The following is a 17511-nucleotide window of genomic DNA, read 5'->3' as shown; positions in this document are numbered from 1 at the left end:
AGCATCGGAGTCTCTTGCAGGTACCCCCCACCCTCCGGTGACCAAGGATCAGCAGTGCAGCAAGTCCAACAACTCGGACACAACAGCTCCGGCCGCCACCAGCCAGCCGGACACGTCATCTCCGACCAGTACAGAAGATCTCATCCGAGATCGACCTCTAGTTTCAGGTAACCCACGGAACACCTTGTAATTTTTAATGTCAGCAAACCAAGGTGCTTTGCGTATTGCAAAGAGTTGTTCATCAGGGAAGGCCTCAGATATCTCCGTGGTGGGAGGAGACGTCCTTGCTGCAGGTTCAATCCTGGACAGGTGGTCAGCCACCTGGTTCTCTGACCCCATCTTGTCCCTTATTTCTATGTCAAATTCTTGTAATAGCAATACCCATCTTATCAATCTGGATTTAAAGTCCTGCTTGGACAGAAAATACTTGAGAGCATCATGGTCTGTATAGATGATGACCTTAGATCCTATTAAATAAGATATAAACTTGTCAATGGTGTAAACCACTGCAAGTAGCTCGTTCTCTGTGGTGGTGTAGTTTTTCTGTGCATCATTTAAAACACGACTGGTATAATAAATGACGTGTAATAGCTTATCATGTCTCTGTCCCAAGACGGCACCAACTGCATGATCACTGGCATCACACATTAGTTCGAAGGGAGGTTCCAGTCAGGTGCAGAAATGACAGGTGCAGAGACAAGATTTGCTTTCAGAGTTTCGAAGGCATCCCTGCACTCTTTATTAAAATGAAAAGGAGTGTCAGTGGCTAAGAGATTGTACAGGGGTTTCGCAATTTTGGAAAAATCTTTGATAAATCTCCTATAGAATCTAGCATGTCCTAAGAAGCTTCTGTTTGCCTTGACATTAGCAGGTGGTGGTAATCGCTCAATTGCCTCCACTTTGGCCTGATCGACCGCTATCCCCTTGTTGGAAATTCGGTGTCCAAGAACAATGCCTTCAGTCACCATGAAATAGCATTTCTTCCAATTTAAAACTAGGTTAGTTTCTTGACATCGTTTCAGAACTAAGGTCAGATGGTCAAGGCAGGAATCAAAGGAATCCCCAAAGACAGAGAAATCATCCATGAATACTTCAAGACACTTTTCAACCATGTCTGAAAAGATGGAGAGCATACACCTTTGAAAGGTGGCAGGTGCATTACAAAGGCCAAATGGCATCCTTCTGTAAGCAAACACTCCAAATGGGCATGTGAATGCTGTCTTTTCTTGATCTTGGGAATTTACTGCAATTTGATTATAGCCTGAATATCCATCCATAAAGCAGTAAAAAGCATGTCCAGCTAGTCTCTCTAGCATTTAGTCTATGAATGGTAGAGGGAAATGGTCATTCCTTTTGGTGCTATTGAGTCTTCTATAATCAATGCACATGCGCCACCCTGTCACTGTCCTTGTGGGGATCAGTTCATTCTTTTCATTATGGACCACTGTCATCCCTTCCTTCTTAGGTACAACCTGGACAGGACTAACCCAAGGGCTATCTGAGATGGGATAGATAATCCCGGCCTCCCATAGCTTAGTGACTTCTTTCTGCACCACTTCCTTCATGGCGGGATTTAGCCGCCTCTATGGTTGCACCACAGGTCTGACATCATTCTTGAGCCTTATCTTTTGCATGCAACGAGCTGAGCTTATCCCCTTTAAGTTACGTATGGTCTAGCCTAGAGCTATTTTGTGTGTCTTTAGTACCTGAATCAGTGCTTCTTTCTCTTGTGGCGTCAGGGAAGAACTTATGATCACAGGGTAAGTGTTACCATCTCCCAGAAATACGTATTTCAAGGATGGTGGCAGTGGCTTGAGCTCAAGTTTGGGAGGTCCATCCTCCACTGTAGGAGCTTTTGAGGCCTCCTTCTGCTATTCTGATTCCTCCTTGCCAGAGCTGGCATCCTCAAGGATGTCATTCAGCTCCTCCTCTAGGCTCTCAACTGCATGTATCTCCTCCACCAGAGAATCGATGATATCGATCCTCAAGCACTCCTCTGATACATCAGGGTACTACATTGCCTTGGTGGCGTCCAGTACGAACTCACCCTCATTGATTCTCAGGGTTACTTTCCTCTTTTTTACGTCAATGAGGGTCCTTCCTGTGGCTAGGAAAGATCTCCCTAGAATGATGGACACATTCTTGTGTTCCTCCATATCCAAGACTACAAAGTCTGTAGGGAATGTAAATGGTCCAACCCTTACAATCATATCTTCAATTACTCCTGATGGAATCTTAGCTGAGCCGTCAGCTAATTACAGGCATATGCGGGTGGGCTTGATTTCTCGATTTAGACCAAGTTTCTCTATCAATAAGGCAGGTATTAAGTTGATGCTTGTCCCAAGATCACATAGAGCCCTCCTTGTGCTGGCGTCTCCAAGATTGCATGGTATCATAAAGATTCCAGGGTCCTGTAACTTTTCTGGTAGATTCCCTTAGATGACTGCACTGTACTCTTCAGTAAGGAAGACGGTCTCTGCCTCCCTCCAGTCCTTCTTGTGACTTAATATATCCTTCATGAACTTTGTATAGAAAGGTATTTGTTCAAGGGCTTTTACAAATGGGATTTTGATTTCCAGAGTGCTGAGATAATCTGCAAACTTAGCAAATTTTTTATCTTTCTCTGCTTGACGAAGTTTCTGAGGATATGGCATCCTGGTCTTGTATTCAGGTGTGCTGAATGGTACAGAGTGGTTGTCTATCTTACCAGAAAGAGGAACACTAGCTTGCTTAGAAGGGGTTTTCCTTGGGTTTACACCTGCTTGACTTCCCCCTTCTGGGCGTTCAACGCTCAGGCTAGTCCCTTCCTAGTGTTGAACGCTAGGGCTACCCTCTTCTGGGCGTTTACCGCCCAAGGTGATCCCTTATGCGGGTTGGATGCCCTCTCTGCCCCCCTTCTGGGCGTTGGACGCCCAAGGGCATGCCCTGGGTTGTTGTGTTTTAGCCTTCTGACACTTCCTCCCCTCCTTGCCTTTCTCTGTCGAGAGAGTGGCTGTTTAATGTCCTGCCACTCCTTAATTTGATGGCTTGGCACTCTTTTCTTATTTGTGCAGAAAAATGTTGCTCTGCCTGGTTCAACCGTGCTTCCATATTTCTGATGGAGGCTTTGGTCTCCTACATAAAGCCTTGCTGGCTCTTTACAAGTTCTGCTATTGCAGGTGCCAGGTCAAGAGTACTCTGAAGCTGCGGAGGCTGAGGAGGAGGGTTGTTAACTGAACTTTGCAGGCTCAACACTTGTTGTGTGAGAAAGTTCAGCTGCTGGACTAAAGATTCATTTTGTTCATGAATAGCAGGTTCGGTTGACACTCCGTTGACTTCCCTTTTCATTGGGGTCTTCTCTGATGAGTATAGGTATTGGTTGTTAGCCACCATCTCAATGAGTTCGTTGGCCTCCTCTAGTGTCTTCTTCATGTGTAAAGAGCCACCCGCAGAATTATCCAAGGATACCTTGGCTCTGTCAGAGAGTCCGTCATAGAAGATATCTAGCTTGACCCACTCTATGAACATTTCAATGGGACATTTTTTGAGCATCAACTTGTACCTTTCCCAGTCGTCATAGAGAGACTCGCTCTTTTCCTTCTTAAAAGTCTGAATATCCCATCTGGCGCTTAGTCAGCTTCCACGGCGAAAAGTACTTGTTTAGAAATTTGCTGATTACCTCACTCTAGGTGTTCAAGCTCTTCTTGGGTTGGACATCTAACCAATCTTTTGATTGATCTCTCAAAGTAAATGGGAAGAGCATCATCCTATAGGCTTCAAGATCCACTCCATGAGTCTTTACAGTGTCACAGATCTGCAAGAAATCTGATATAAACTTGTTGGGGTCTTCCTGCGAAAGCCCATGAATCTGACAGTTCTGTTGTACCAGGATGATTAACTGAGGATTGAGTTCAAATTTTTTTTACTTCAATAGGAGGTGCATTAATGCTCCTTCCATAGAAGTCAGGAGTGGGAGCTGTATAAGACTCCAAAGTTCTTCTGGGTTATGCATCCTCATTTGGATCCATAGTGATTTTTGGTATTCCTGCACAAGCAAAAGACAAAGAAAAGTGGGGGTCTCTATGTTAAAGTATAGAGAACTCCCAGTGAGATACCCAAAAATAACAGGAATTAAAATAAGTTTTTTTTTTTAATTTCGAAAATAAATAAAAAAATGGAAAAGAAATAATTAGAAATTTCAAAAATTAAAAAGAAAAAGTCAACTAAAGATTTTGAAATTCAAATTTGAAAAAAAAAGAAAGACCAATGAAACACCAAACTTAGAATTAAAACAAGATAAAGCAAACAATTAATTAAAAATATTTGAAAATAAGATAAAAGATTTTATTTTGAAAATTTTTAAAATTTTGAAAAGAAAGAGTCAATCAGAGATTTGAAAAATTGAATTTGAAAAGAACAAGTCAAACAAGATAAGATAAGATTTTAAAATTTAAGACCAAAGATTTGATTTTGAAAATTTCAAATTTAAAAAGAGAAAGTCTAAGAAAGATTTTGAAATTCAAAAGAAAGAAAAGATAACAAAATACTAAACTTTTAAAATTTGATTTAGAAAAGATTTGAACTCTAAAATTTGAATTTTGAAATTTAAAATTTTTATTTTAAAGTTTAGAATTTAGAATTTTGGATTTAAAATTTTGAATTTGAAAATTGAATTTGAAGTAAGATAAGATAAAATTTTAAAATTTTGAATTTAAAATAAGATAAGATAAATTTGAAATTTAAAGAAAAAGATAAGATAAAGATTTGAAAAGATAAACAAGAAAATTTGAAATTTAAAAAGATAACAAAAAAAGATAACTAATAGGACACCAAACTTAAAAATTTTTGAAATCAAAGCACTAATTTTCGAAAATTTGCAAAGACAAACACAAAAAGACACCAAACATAAAGATTTTGAAATCAAAAACTATAATTTTCGAAATTTTGGAAAGAAAAAACATAAAAAGGCACCAAACTTAAAAATTTTAAGATCAAACAAAGAAAAACAACAAGAACAATTCGAACACAATGAAGAACAATCAAGAACAATTTTCAAAAGGCTCAAGAAAAGGAAAACCAAAAAGACACCAAACTTAAAAATTGACACAAGACTTAAACAAAAGAAAAAGTTTTTGAAAATTTTTTGAAAAAGAAACCAAGAAAGTTTGGGACTTTTAACAAGAAACAAGAACAAAAGACTCAAACAAAAAGAAAAACAGTAAAAAGTACCTGATCTAAAGAACAAGACAGCCGATCGTTTGTCAATCTCAAACAATCCCCAGCAACGACGCCAAAAACTTGGTGTGCGAAATTTAGAACTCCGCACAGCTTGACCGGCAAGTGCACCGAGTCGTCCAAGTAATACCTCAGGTGAGTGAGGGTCAATCCCATGAGAATTGTTAGATTGAGCAAGCAGTGGTTATTCTGCAGATCTTAGTCAGACAAATAGAAAAGGTAGTTGTTGTTGAGTGCGCATAAAACAAGATAATAAAGAAAATAAAGAAGAGCAATCAAGACAATTCTTAAAGAGATAATATAAAGAAACAGTTAAGGCTTCGAAGATACATATCCTTCCGGATTAATGCTTCTTACGGACTACTTCAACAACGATTAATTCATTCAATGACAAGGCTGTAAGTGATCAACGCCACGCCAATGGTCATTAATCTCCTCAGATCCACATCAAACGCCATGCCAATGGTCATCTAATCTGAACGAGGGTGAAGCTCACGCATTCAATCTCTGATGATCTTACTCAAAACGCCACAGACAAGGTCAGATCTTCCATATCAGAGAATGAAGCTCTATGGTTCTAGCCTTAGCGCCACAAAAACCTTAGTTACCCATGACTGATGAGATTTTATGTCACTTATCCCAATTAGCCCAGATACATGTTGGAATATGTGATGCATTCTCAAGCTATAGCTCAATACTCTCCTGCCAAGGATTCGCAAGAACTCATGTAGAATAAGGGTTCATATGCCAGTTCCACCCCAGATTCATAAGGATGAAGAACGACAATGCATCATAGAATGGAATCACAACGTTTACTGAAGTAGAAAAGTAATAATATTAATCCATTGAGATGAGCAAAGCTCCTATCCTTAATCTAGGAGGTTTAGTTGCTCATGATTTAGAGAAAAAAATATGAAACGTGTAAAGGGTCCAAACTAATTTAATGACTAAGGATTACAAAAATAAGATGAACTGGACTCCTGGTGCGAAAATCCACTTCTTGGACCTACTTGGTGAGTATTTGGTATGTGTTTGGGTTGAATTCACGTGCTTAAACTCCTCTTGGGGCGTTGAACACCGGATTTGGTCCATTTCGGGCGTTCAACGCCGAGCTTGCTCCTTTTGGGGCGTTGAATACCGGGCAGGGGGTGATTTGGGCGTTCAATGCCCATTTTGGGCCATTATTTCCAAAGTAAAGCATAGACTATTATATATTGCTGGAAAGCCCTGGAAGTTAGCTTTCCAACGCTGTTGAGAGCGCATCACTTGGACCTCTTTAGCTCTAGAAATGCCCGTTTGAATGTACGAAGGTTAGAATCTGACAGCATCTGCTATGCTTTTCTTGCCTTTAACTTGGACTTTGCCAAAACTCTTTAATTTCAGCCAAAATTTACCTGAAATCATCAGAAAACAAAACAACTCAAAGTGGAATCCAAAAATGTGAATTTTGCACCAAAACCTACTAAAACATAATAAAACTGAACAAAATATAACTAAATCGCCATGAAAATAATGTCAAAATGCGTATAAAATATCTGCTCATCAGTCACTGGAAAGATTATCTAGACGAAAAATAAAGAACCAAAACACTTAACTTAATTAAAATCTAGCCGAACTTAAACTGAACCTATATTTCCTTAACCAAACCACTCTCTCTAGATTAACCACTTAATCACAATTAACCACACTCTCTTCTCTTTATGCTGGCTAAACCTCCTCCACATATTAGCCAAGGGTGATGAATCATAGGAAATAATTAATGATGACACACATGCATTTAGACAAGTGTGCATTCCCTTGATTATTGTCACCGAACCATACCTCTTTTTGATCACCCAATCCTTTATTATCAGGTCATTTTTCATATAAGTCATGTTAGTATTAAGTGTGAACAAAAAAAAAAAGAAGAGATAATAAGAGAGTTAGAGAAAGAGAGGAGTTCGAGAGTTAGAGTGTACCAAGGAAGAGAAGGGAGTTCTTCCAATCTTCACCACTTTCACATGATTCCTCAAGCCTTTAGCTACACATCTTCATGGAGATGATCAAGCTAAGCAAGGAGAGCAAGGGAAAGTGAAGAAGGGGCTGGCCAAAGTTTGATATAAAATTGACCAAAGGAGTAAGAAAAAGCTAGAACCAATTTCTTGAACAAGCTAAGGGTGAACTCCATTCAGGTAGGGGTTAGGTTAGTATAATTGTATATTTGTGTTTATGTGAATGATGCTTGTTGATGATGAAATGATTAATTTCTGCTATCTATGATGTTGGTTTGTGTTTGATAATGATGAAGATGATTAAGAGATGATAAGAAGCTTAGAAAACCAAAATGATTAGTTAGAATCTAAGCCAAATTCTATCGATATGGTTACTGAAAATTAGGCAGCGACTTGCGCAAATTTCTGGGAAAAATCTAACCATTCAAAAATCGTGTAATAATTCTCTGGTAATCCTTGATGAGGTTAAATCATTTTATCAAAATTTCAGAATTTTCGGATGAGTAGGTTGGAAGATAAAAATATTTGAAAATAAATGGTTTCTGCTGAAAAATCTGATTTTGAATTAATTTAGTAGCAACTTCCAACCTACACAACTTTTGATTCTGATGAGTTTTTAGGTTGAAACCAAAAAGAGTTGAAATATTGGCATGTAAAGAACATTGTGTTTAAATTTTGGGGTAATCCCATTTTTGTAGAATTAAATACGCAATTTACAAAATGGAAGGTTCATTGTTTTATTGACATGCAATTCTGAAACTCGTTGATAATTCTAGTAATTTGTTTGAGTTACTGGTATTGATCCTAAATTCCAAATTGAGTGAAACTAGTTTTGATAGGACCCTCATGATGTATATTTTGTTCCCTCAAAAGTTCAAAATTTTAGAACCTATGGATTAAAAGTTATAGGCTTTAACATTTTACTGCTCACTAATGGCTAAACAGGATTTCAAAACTTAGAGCAATGATTTCCTGAATGGATATCTCCTGATGTAGAAAAGCTTTTGTGATGAAAATAAAACCAAATAAAATCCTATGGTGTCTATTTCATTTAGTTTAAATTTCAAAGCCATAGCTATTCTAAAAAATTAGTTGTGCACTTTGGAAGTTAACCAGGTCCCTGGTTAATCAAATAGAAACCTCTCAAAATAGAATGGGTATAACTTTTGTTCTGGAAATGATAATGCTTTGAAACTTAAAATGAAACTTGAGTTCAATACAAACGCGTGGACATAAAGTTTGCGTGAATCTAAGTTCGTTTTCTATATTAATTATTAAATAGAAGACTGGTCATCAAGAAAGTAATAGGCTAGACAAGTCAGGAAAATGAGTAAGAATGTAAGTTGTCCATAGGAAGACTTAAAGTTAAAAGGTGATGCGGAGGTATACTTAGTTATATGGTGATGCGGAGGTATGTGTATTTATAAGGTGATGCGGAGACATGATGAAAAGAAAGAAAATGAGAAACCATGAATGGATAATGAATCATGAGAACTATTTGTTTGAATGGGCCTTTGTGCCAAAGTGCTAATGCGGAAGTGCTCGCCTAACTGATAGCCTGAGATTGCTAATGCGGGAATGTCCACCTAACTGATAGCACATTATATGTTGAATGGGCCTTGTGCCAAATTGCTAATGCGAAAGTGCCTGCCTAACTGATAGCCTGAGATTGCTAATGCAGGAATGTTCGCCTAACTGATAGCTTGTTTCTACCGTGATGCCAAGATATCCTAACTGACATACCCATGATGATCATTGTTCCTGATTGACACGGTAAAGAAACCATATTCGGGGTTCGCCTCGAGTAACGTCAAGTTGCGGGTAGACAACCGACGCATGAGCTCATGGCCTGCATTAGATACAGGCATGCATCATAAATTGTTTGCGCATTTGATTGTGATTGTTTACTGTTCATTCTTTCTTCTATGTGCTATCTGCTTCTTGTTAATTTTCAATTCTCTATTTCTTGTTTGTATTTTTAAAATTATATGATTTATTTCTCCAAAGCTTAGAATAAGATAATAAAGTTAGGAATAATAGTCATAGAGAATAGCGTGAGAACGGCATTGATCCCAAAGAAAGATGCCAAGAAAGAGTTATGTCAGAACCCACGATACGGAAGTAGTCGAGAGACTTAGTAAGCGACTTATTACGATAGAGCTAAAACTCTAAGTTTCACGAGAGAGATGCGCTTTCACGATGTTACCTTACTGGGAACCATATAGGTTCTCACCCCTTCCTTTTCCCTTTCCCCCACAGATGGAAGATCCAGACTTGATCGCCGCCACTGGAGTCATATTCAGAGAGGTACCAGAGGAGCACGTGTTGTCGGACCCTATAGGAGATGCTCGAAACTAGTCTTGAGCTGATGGTTGCAGACTTGTGCATCGACGTTTGAAAGAATGTACGATAGATGGTATTCATTCCATAGACTTTGCTTTTCCTCACTTTTGTAGTATTTTTGAGGGATAGGACTTGATATTTTCTTTTCTTTAGTCCGAGTACCAGTTTAGGAATTTTTCTATATGAACCAAGTATCTGAAAAGTTGTCAGTTATATATATATATATATATATATATATATATATATATATATATATATATATATATGTCAAATTTGTACGAACTAACCTGAGATGTATATATACATGAGAGTTTTCTGTAATCTCGTTACTAATTTAATTTTGCTGTTAGTTTGGTGTTTATTTTATATTGTATATCTCTGAAGATTGCTAATAGGTTTGTTAAGAAAGACATATGATAAAAATAAGCTAACATATACGCTTCCGTTAGTACGAAAGGCTCATATGTAGTAAGTATTACCGAGTCTAGAGTATTATAGGGCTACTAAGAAGTAATACCTGACGACTGACAGTGATCTGGACCTGCTGAAAATCGGGTCATTAAATCATGCATCTCAAAACAATTCGAACTGAACGAGTTGTATAAAACTAGGTCAAAAAATATTCTTTGGTTAAGCAAGATGTGCTAAAACCAGTCATATAGAGCATACAAGCTTTAAATAACTCGGAAAGAACGAGTTGTACAAATCAGATCTAGAAAAAAGACTTGGCCAAAAACAAGTCATATAAAGAGAGCAAGTCGCACAGAACATAAAAATGACTTGTAATATCGGATTACAAAACGACAAAGTAACAACTACACTACAGCAAAATGATAGTGCAAGGAAAAGATGCGCAAACAGTTATTGAGTGAGAAATGTTACAGAAATGTCACATCATTCAAATCATGTTGAGTTGACCGACCTCCTTAGCTTCATACCACAAACTACTTCTTTACAACTCAACATTTCGACTTGATCCATTTGATTGCTCGAGTCCGACTTCATAAAGCTCGACCTTGAATAGGCGCACTGTTCATACCCTAGCCCACAATTTAGCCAGGCCCAAAATGATTAAAAGCCCAGTCTACATAGCAAGAGTCTAGACCACACTCTAGGACCTACCCGACCTTATAGAGATCGAACACAGCGATAAGTCTAGTCCTACTTATCTAGATAAGTAACTGACTCCTAAGATATCTCTTATTCATCTAGAAAGGGGATCTTAACAACTTTTCTAACAAAAGGGAACGGTTATCCACTCTCAAAGGTAGAACTACTCTGATAGGTGGTTATCTATTCTACTATAAATACACTAACACCATCAGGTATATTTAAAGCCCAATCTATTAAAAACCTGCTAAAACCTGCTTAAACCCTTGCTAACTTAAATATTAGAGTCCCTTGCAGATACCACCCCTACCTTCTCACGAGGAACTCGAACAGCGGCATCTCTATATCATAAGAAGTTAGATGTTGCATCAAAAGAAGTCTGGACCTCACGTTTAAACCCAAAAACAACCCAGTTTTAACTTATCCTCAAAACAATTATCAATATCCAAATTTTAAATCTGAGAAAGAAAAATTAAAGAAAATAAAACTTAAGAAGGCTTTCCAAAGTCACTTTTTTTTCTTTTTATTCATGAAAGTCACAGTTTTTTTTTTTTTGGTCATTGTCTAGTGCCTAAAAAGACCCAGACCAAACCCCCCCCCTAACCCAACCCGACCCGGAATTGGAGACTCTTCTTCAAAATTGCACGCTGCAACTGGGTTCCATTTTCATGGCTAATACACTAAAAATTCCATTTTTAGTAACTTCCAGTAGCATTAATTGGGCTCCGTTATTGAGAGTGGCCCTAATGTTTATTTCGGATTTTATTTGTTGCCTCTGGACTCTGGAGTTGGGGTTACGGAACTTTTTGTTTTTAGAAGCAAAATATAGGAAAGGATTAGTTGAAAAATTCGAACGAAAATAGAAAAAGAATTGGTTAAAAAATTAATACATGAAACCAGCAACATGGAAATACCACATCAAACTCATTTCACAAATACTCCTATATTAAAAAAATTCAAATTTCAATAATGATTAAAATACCCATGTAATTAATTTTTAAAAGAATAAAATAATATTTGAAGATTAATTATAAAAAGACTAAAATAATTTTTAATTTATTTTTGAAATACTAAGATACCCGTTAAGCATCAAGTCATTAACTAAAATTATTGATCGATTGTGTTAGTAATTAGAAATTCAAATTTAATATTAAAAAGACTAACCCTTTTAGTTAATTTTAAAGGATTAAAATATTTTTTTAGAATTAATCTTACATTGATTAAAATAACCTTTTGAAATTAAAGTTATTTGATTGTATTAGAAATTATAAAATTCAACTTTAAAAAAAATTAAAATACCGATAAAAGTTCGTTAACCAAAACGTATTTAGCATTAATTTAAAAAATTAAAAATAACATCATAGGATTAATTAGGATTATTTGATTGTATTAATTAAAATTTGAATTTCATTTTGAAAACATTAAAGTACCCTAGTGATTAATTTTTAAAATACTAAAATAAAGTTTTAAGATTAATTATAATCAATAGAATCTGATACAAATTTAGGATTAAGGACATTTAAATGTATTAATAAAAATTAGATACTTTAATTTTTTTTCTCATATGAAAAAATACCTTTTTCAGTTTATTTTTCTTAACATTTGAAATAAATGAATGATAAAGTTTACTCCTATAATTATCTTTTATCTTAAAGTTGAATTACTAACATCTCTTTCTCTCTTTTATCTTAAAATTTTTTAAAATGAAAACCTAAACAATGTTTGTTAGATAATTACACTCTATGTACTCTTTATATATATATTCTTACTATAAAATTAATTACAATTAAATCTATATTATTACTATAATCTAGATAACATACACCTAAGAATCTAGGATAGATGTGCAAAACACTGCCAATTTTTCCGCAATCCATCAAGTTGTTCTAGTGATGGAGGAATAATAATCTCCTGGATTTGGTCCCATTCGACAACAATTACTATTCAAATTTTCCAAAAAATAATGACACCATCCATACTGATGCACCCCGGTAAAGACGGGAACATATAAGTTCTAGTTGGAAAATAAGGACAAATTAAAAAGCATTGTAATTTTATTAATACTTAACAAAAACTTATATATAATTATCACTATAAAAAATAAAATGCAGTGTATTTCATTTTTTTTTTTTTTTGTGACTTAAAAAATGCAGTGTGTTACCTTATAATTACCGTTCACTAGAACGAATAGTATGATATTAATATATTTTATATAGGTGTTGTTTAATTGTAATACACATTAATTTTTTAAAATGAAAACCTAAAAAATATTTATTTGGTGGTTATTCTTTACATACTCTTATTACAAAATTAATTACAATTAAGCCATATTATTACTAATGAAAAATGATAAGTAATAATTAATAATGCTAATGTTGATTTATCTTACCCAAAATTGTGAACAATTGTTTAAGTAAAATTGTGATGCTTTCTTTTCGATTAAAACTTTTTAGTATAAAAGAAATTTAAGATATACAAACAATAAAAAAAATTAAGAAATAATGGACAAATAATTATTTCACAAAAAAAAAATAATAATAAAAAAATCCAAAATCATAAAATATTATAAAGGTCTTGGAGTTGTAGAAGAAAAAAAAATGATTCAGTCTTTTTTTGGGTATATAATGAGTTCATATTGGACTCCAATGAAAAATAAAGATCCATTGTTGAGCTTCGTCCACACTATCATAATCTTCCTTCTTTATTTCTATTCTACAATTTTTTCTTTTTCTCTTGTGATCTAAATTTTTTATGGTTAAGATTTAATTACTGTATACACATGTTATAAAGAAAAGATCTATACTTTCATCAATTTTGACGGCTAACGGGATTTGTGTTCTTTAGTACTAAACCTTCACATAAATATTATCTTTCAATTGCTTGGCTTCATAAACTAGAGATACACATAGTTCTCTTCTATCTGTTATTTTAACTTTTGCTATAGATTTGACAAATTCTAACATGTGTATCAGAACGGACTATGCTGAAATTAGAATTCAATTTGAGAAATTTTCGATTCAATATTTCTTTGAATTTAAAATTAGAATAATTTTAAAATAGAAATATGTGATTTACAAATTATTTTTCACTTTTGACTTTGTAGAGTACTGCAACAAGTCAAATGCTATCAAATATTTGTTTAAGTACGTGAATAAAGGTCCAGACAGGGTAGCAGTTGGAGTTTCAAAGGAAGCTTCTAGTGGAGAGAATGTTCAGATTATTGATGAGAATAAACAATTTTATGATTGTAGGTATTTGTTTGCATGTGAGACTGTGTGGAGAACTTTGACTTATGATATTCATCGGAGGTAGCCTTTAGTGATGAGATTAACCTTTCATTTGCCTGGAGAGCAAAATATCATCTTTAAAGATGACGATCTTGAGAAAATCGTGGAAGAAGAGGAAGAAAAATGTACGATGTTCTTAGAATGGATGGAGGCTAACACAGAACTTGAAGCATGTCAAACTTTGACGTATGCTGAGTTTCCAAACAATTTATTCATGATAGAGAAGCAAGGGAATGACATCCATGCAGAAGAGGGTATTCTATCGGGCGGTTAAATTATATTCCACCGGATACAAGTGATATCTACTATATGAGAACTTTGTTAACTGTTCAGAGAGGTTGCACAACATATGAGTCTATTAGGATAGTTAATGGAATTACATATTCTAACTTCCAAGATGCTTGCTATTCCATGGGACTATTGTGTGATGATAGAAAATTCATTGCAGCTATTAATGAGGTAGCTAAACTTGCATCTGGTCATCAATTGAGAAAACTATTTGTGATGCTACTGATATCTAATAGCGTTAGCAAACCAGATCGTGTTAAGAATGCAACTTGGACATTATTAGTTGACAAAATACTATACGAGAGGAGAAAAACATTTAAAAATCAAGGTATTTCACTATGTCTTTTTTTATATCAAAATTATATTCTCTAATTACTTTATTTTTATTAATAATATTAATGCTTTTTATTTTAGAATTACTTATTAAATATTTCATAAAACCATCATGTGCTTTTGCTAGGACTAAGCATGACTAATGACGAATTAAAAAACATCTGCCTTATTAAGATTGAGAAGATACTCAACAGCAATATGAGATCTTTAACAGACTATCAATCAATGCCATATCATGAGGTGTCTGATATTTGCCTTTTTCAGAATAAGCTAATATTAGCATATGAAACAAATGAGTTGACTCATACAAACTTATATACAGAACAAAAGATGACTCATAAGCAAAGATTAGTATTCAATGAGATACTCAATGCTGTTATTACAGACTCTGGTGGTTTTTACTTCGTTTATGGGCATCGTGGGTGTAGTAAGGCATTTATTTGTAATGGACTTTCTTCTACTATTCGGTCTAGAAGAAAGATTGTTTTAAATATCGCATCCAGTAGAATTGTGTATTTACTCCTTCTTGGTGACAGAACGGATAATTCTAGGTTTTCAATACCCATTACAATTACTAATGAATCTACCTGCAATATCAAACATGGTAATTTGAAGGCTGAGCTACTCATCCAAAGTAGCTTAATAATTTGGGATGAAGCTCCAATGCTCAATAAAATGTGCTTTGAAAGACTTGATCGGACAATCAGGGATCTTATGTCAATTACCCATCAACATAAGACACATCAACCATTTGGTGGTAAGGTTGTGATTCTAGGAGGTGATTTCAGGCAGATACTTTTGATGATTCTAAAAGGGAGTAGATACGATATATTATCATCAGCTATTAACTCATCCCATCTGTGATCGTTCTGTAAGGTTCTGAAGCTACATACGAACATGAGACTTCTAATGTCTTCTTCAGATCAACATGATGGTAAAATAAATAGATTTGCTAATTGGATACTAGATGTTGGAAATGAAAATATTGGTTTTACTGTTGGTGATGAGTCAGAAGTTAATATTCCAGATGATCTGCTAATTACAACTGTTGATGACCCTCTCTCTCATTTGATAGATTTTGCATATCCAGATTTATTGTAAAACATGTCAGATTACAGATATTTTCAGAGTAAGGTAATTCTTGCACCAACGCTTGAGAGTGTCGAGAAGGTAAACGATTTCGTCTTGACAATCTTCCCAGGGATGGAAAAGGAATATCTAAGTTCTTACACAACATGCAAGCTAATGAGAATGAAGATGTACAACAAGAGTGGTTCATACCAGAGTTCCTAAATAAAATCAGAAGTTTAGGACTACCTAATCACAAGTTGACTTTAAAACCAGGAGCCATTGTAATGCTACTGCAAAACATAGACCAGACTTCAGGTTTATGCAATGGGACAAGGTTAATAGTTAACGAACTTGACAACAACGTAATTGGAGTGACGGTAGTGACCGACTGACCGGTAGAAATATTAGTGACAAAATGTACATTCTAAGAATGAACTTGGTCTCTTCAGATTCAGGATTTCCATTTAACTTCCAATAGAGACAATTTTCATTAACAGTGTGCTTTATAATGACCATCAGAGTCAGGATCAATCATTATGTCATGTAGGTCTTTGCTTGCCAAAATCAGTGTTCACCCATGGACAACTTTATGTTGCTTTGTCGAGAGTTAAGAGTCGTAGTTGCTTCAAGGTTCTAATTTTGGATGAAGACGGCAATCCAAAGTTATTAACAACAAATGTCATGTTCAAAGAAGTTTTTAATAATATTTAGGTAAGAAAAATAGTATTTTCATTTTAATAACATGTTATGATTACACTTTTGTGCAAATGTTTATTTTAGATACAACTAATTATCTATAACTCTACTTTCAGACTTGAAATGAAATGTGTAACAAGGAGCACAACATTATATGCCAATTATTTTTCTAATGATATTAGTCAAACACTATGTTGTCGATAAATTTTTATTAGCCTTTTGATATAAAGTTTAGTGTAAAATTGACATACAAATAGTTATATATATTATTATTGTAACACCCTACCACACTCAGCTTTATGCTTAAGCCGTAAAACAGAGGTGATGGGGTGTTACGACCTCTAAAATAAAATGAGTACATATAATAACAGAAAGAATATAATAAACTAGGAGCCTTGAAGAACAGGAGAAATAAAAATCGCGTAATAAAAGCATAATGTCCAAAAAATGAGTTAACTTGCGTACAAAGAAAACTGTAGCCATGAAACATAAGATAACAAAAGTAGGAATAGAGGGCCAAAGATACAAAATAACAAGCTCCTAACTTAGCCCGCAAAGTCAAAGCTGGCCACACACACACATATATATATCCAAAACCCAAATTTACATAAACAAAATCCTGTCTCTCCATAAGCCTCTAAGAGGATCAAAAAGAACAAGTCATGCGGAGAGTATACTAGGTACATACATATATATATGACTATACAATCCAAAAAGTAACCCGATAACTACTTCGCTTTAGGAGCTCAGATTTCTAAGGAGGTGCCTCTCGACCTGCATCTGAAAAAATAACAACATAGTATAGGGTGAGAACCAAAGGTTCTCAGCATGGTAAAGGTGCCATACATATAAGATATAAGGTCTTGGGAATGCCAGAGGCAATCCTAGAATGCTGACACTCAGATTATACAGCTTAAAGTATTAAACAAAAGTCATAAAAGGTGGTTTTCTAAGATTATCTAAGCCTAACTTAACTTAATCTTAAATATAGTCTTACCGTCTTTCCACCATACCTCCATCTCTGACAAAATATCACAGACAAATAAGCAAATAAAGGCAAACACAAGAAGGTTACAAGTGCTGCAGATAGCAAGTATACATTTAACATAGTAAATACACTTAGGCACACCCAGTTAATGCACAAACAAGTAATTCAAGTAATATGCACATGATGCATG

The 17511-nt window shown here is 35.0% G+C and overlaps 2 protein-coding genes across 2 annotated transcripts; both read left to right on the top strand.

The window, feature by feature from the left end:
• Positions 1-13979: 13979 nt before the first annotated feature.
• On the top strand, positions 13980-15430 carry LOC140178470 (uncharacterized). Its single transcript, XM_072215560.1, has 3 exons — positions 13980-14199; positions 14394-14561; positions 14694-15430. The coding sequence occupies exons 1-3, from the start codon at positions 13980-13982 to the stop codon at positions 15428-15430; spliced, it is 1125 nt and encodes a 374-aa protein (XP_072071661.1).
• Positions 15431-15463: 33 nt separating this feature from the next.
• On the top strand, positions 15464-16348 carry LOC140178469 (uncharacterized). Its single transcript, XM_072215559.1, has 3 exons — positions 15464-15663; positions 15768-16014; positions 16157-16348. The coding sequence occupies exons 1-3, from the start codon at positions 15464-15466 to the stop codon at positions 16346-16348; spliced, it is 639 nt and encodes a 212-aa protein (XP_072071660.1).
• Positions 16349-17511: the final 1163 nt, after the last annotated feature.

The sequence above is a fragment of the Arachis hypogaea genome, chromosome 14 (genome assembly GCF_003086295.3).
Source record: "Arachis hypogaea cultivar Tifrunner chromosome 14, arahy.Tifrunner.gnm2.J5K5, whole genome shotgun sequence".
Lineage (NCBI taxonomy): Eukaryota > Viridiplantae > Streptophyta > Magnoliopsida > Fabales > Fabaceae > Arachis > Arachis hypogaea.
This window is presented reverse-complemented; position numbering and strand designations above follow the sequence as displayed.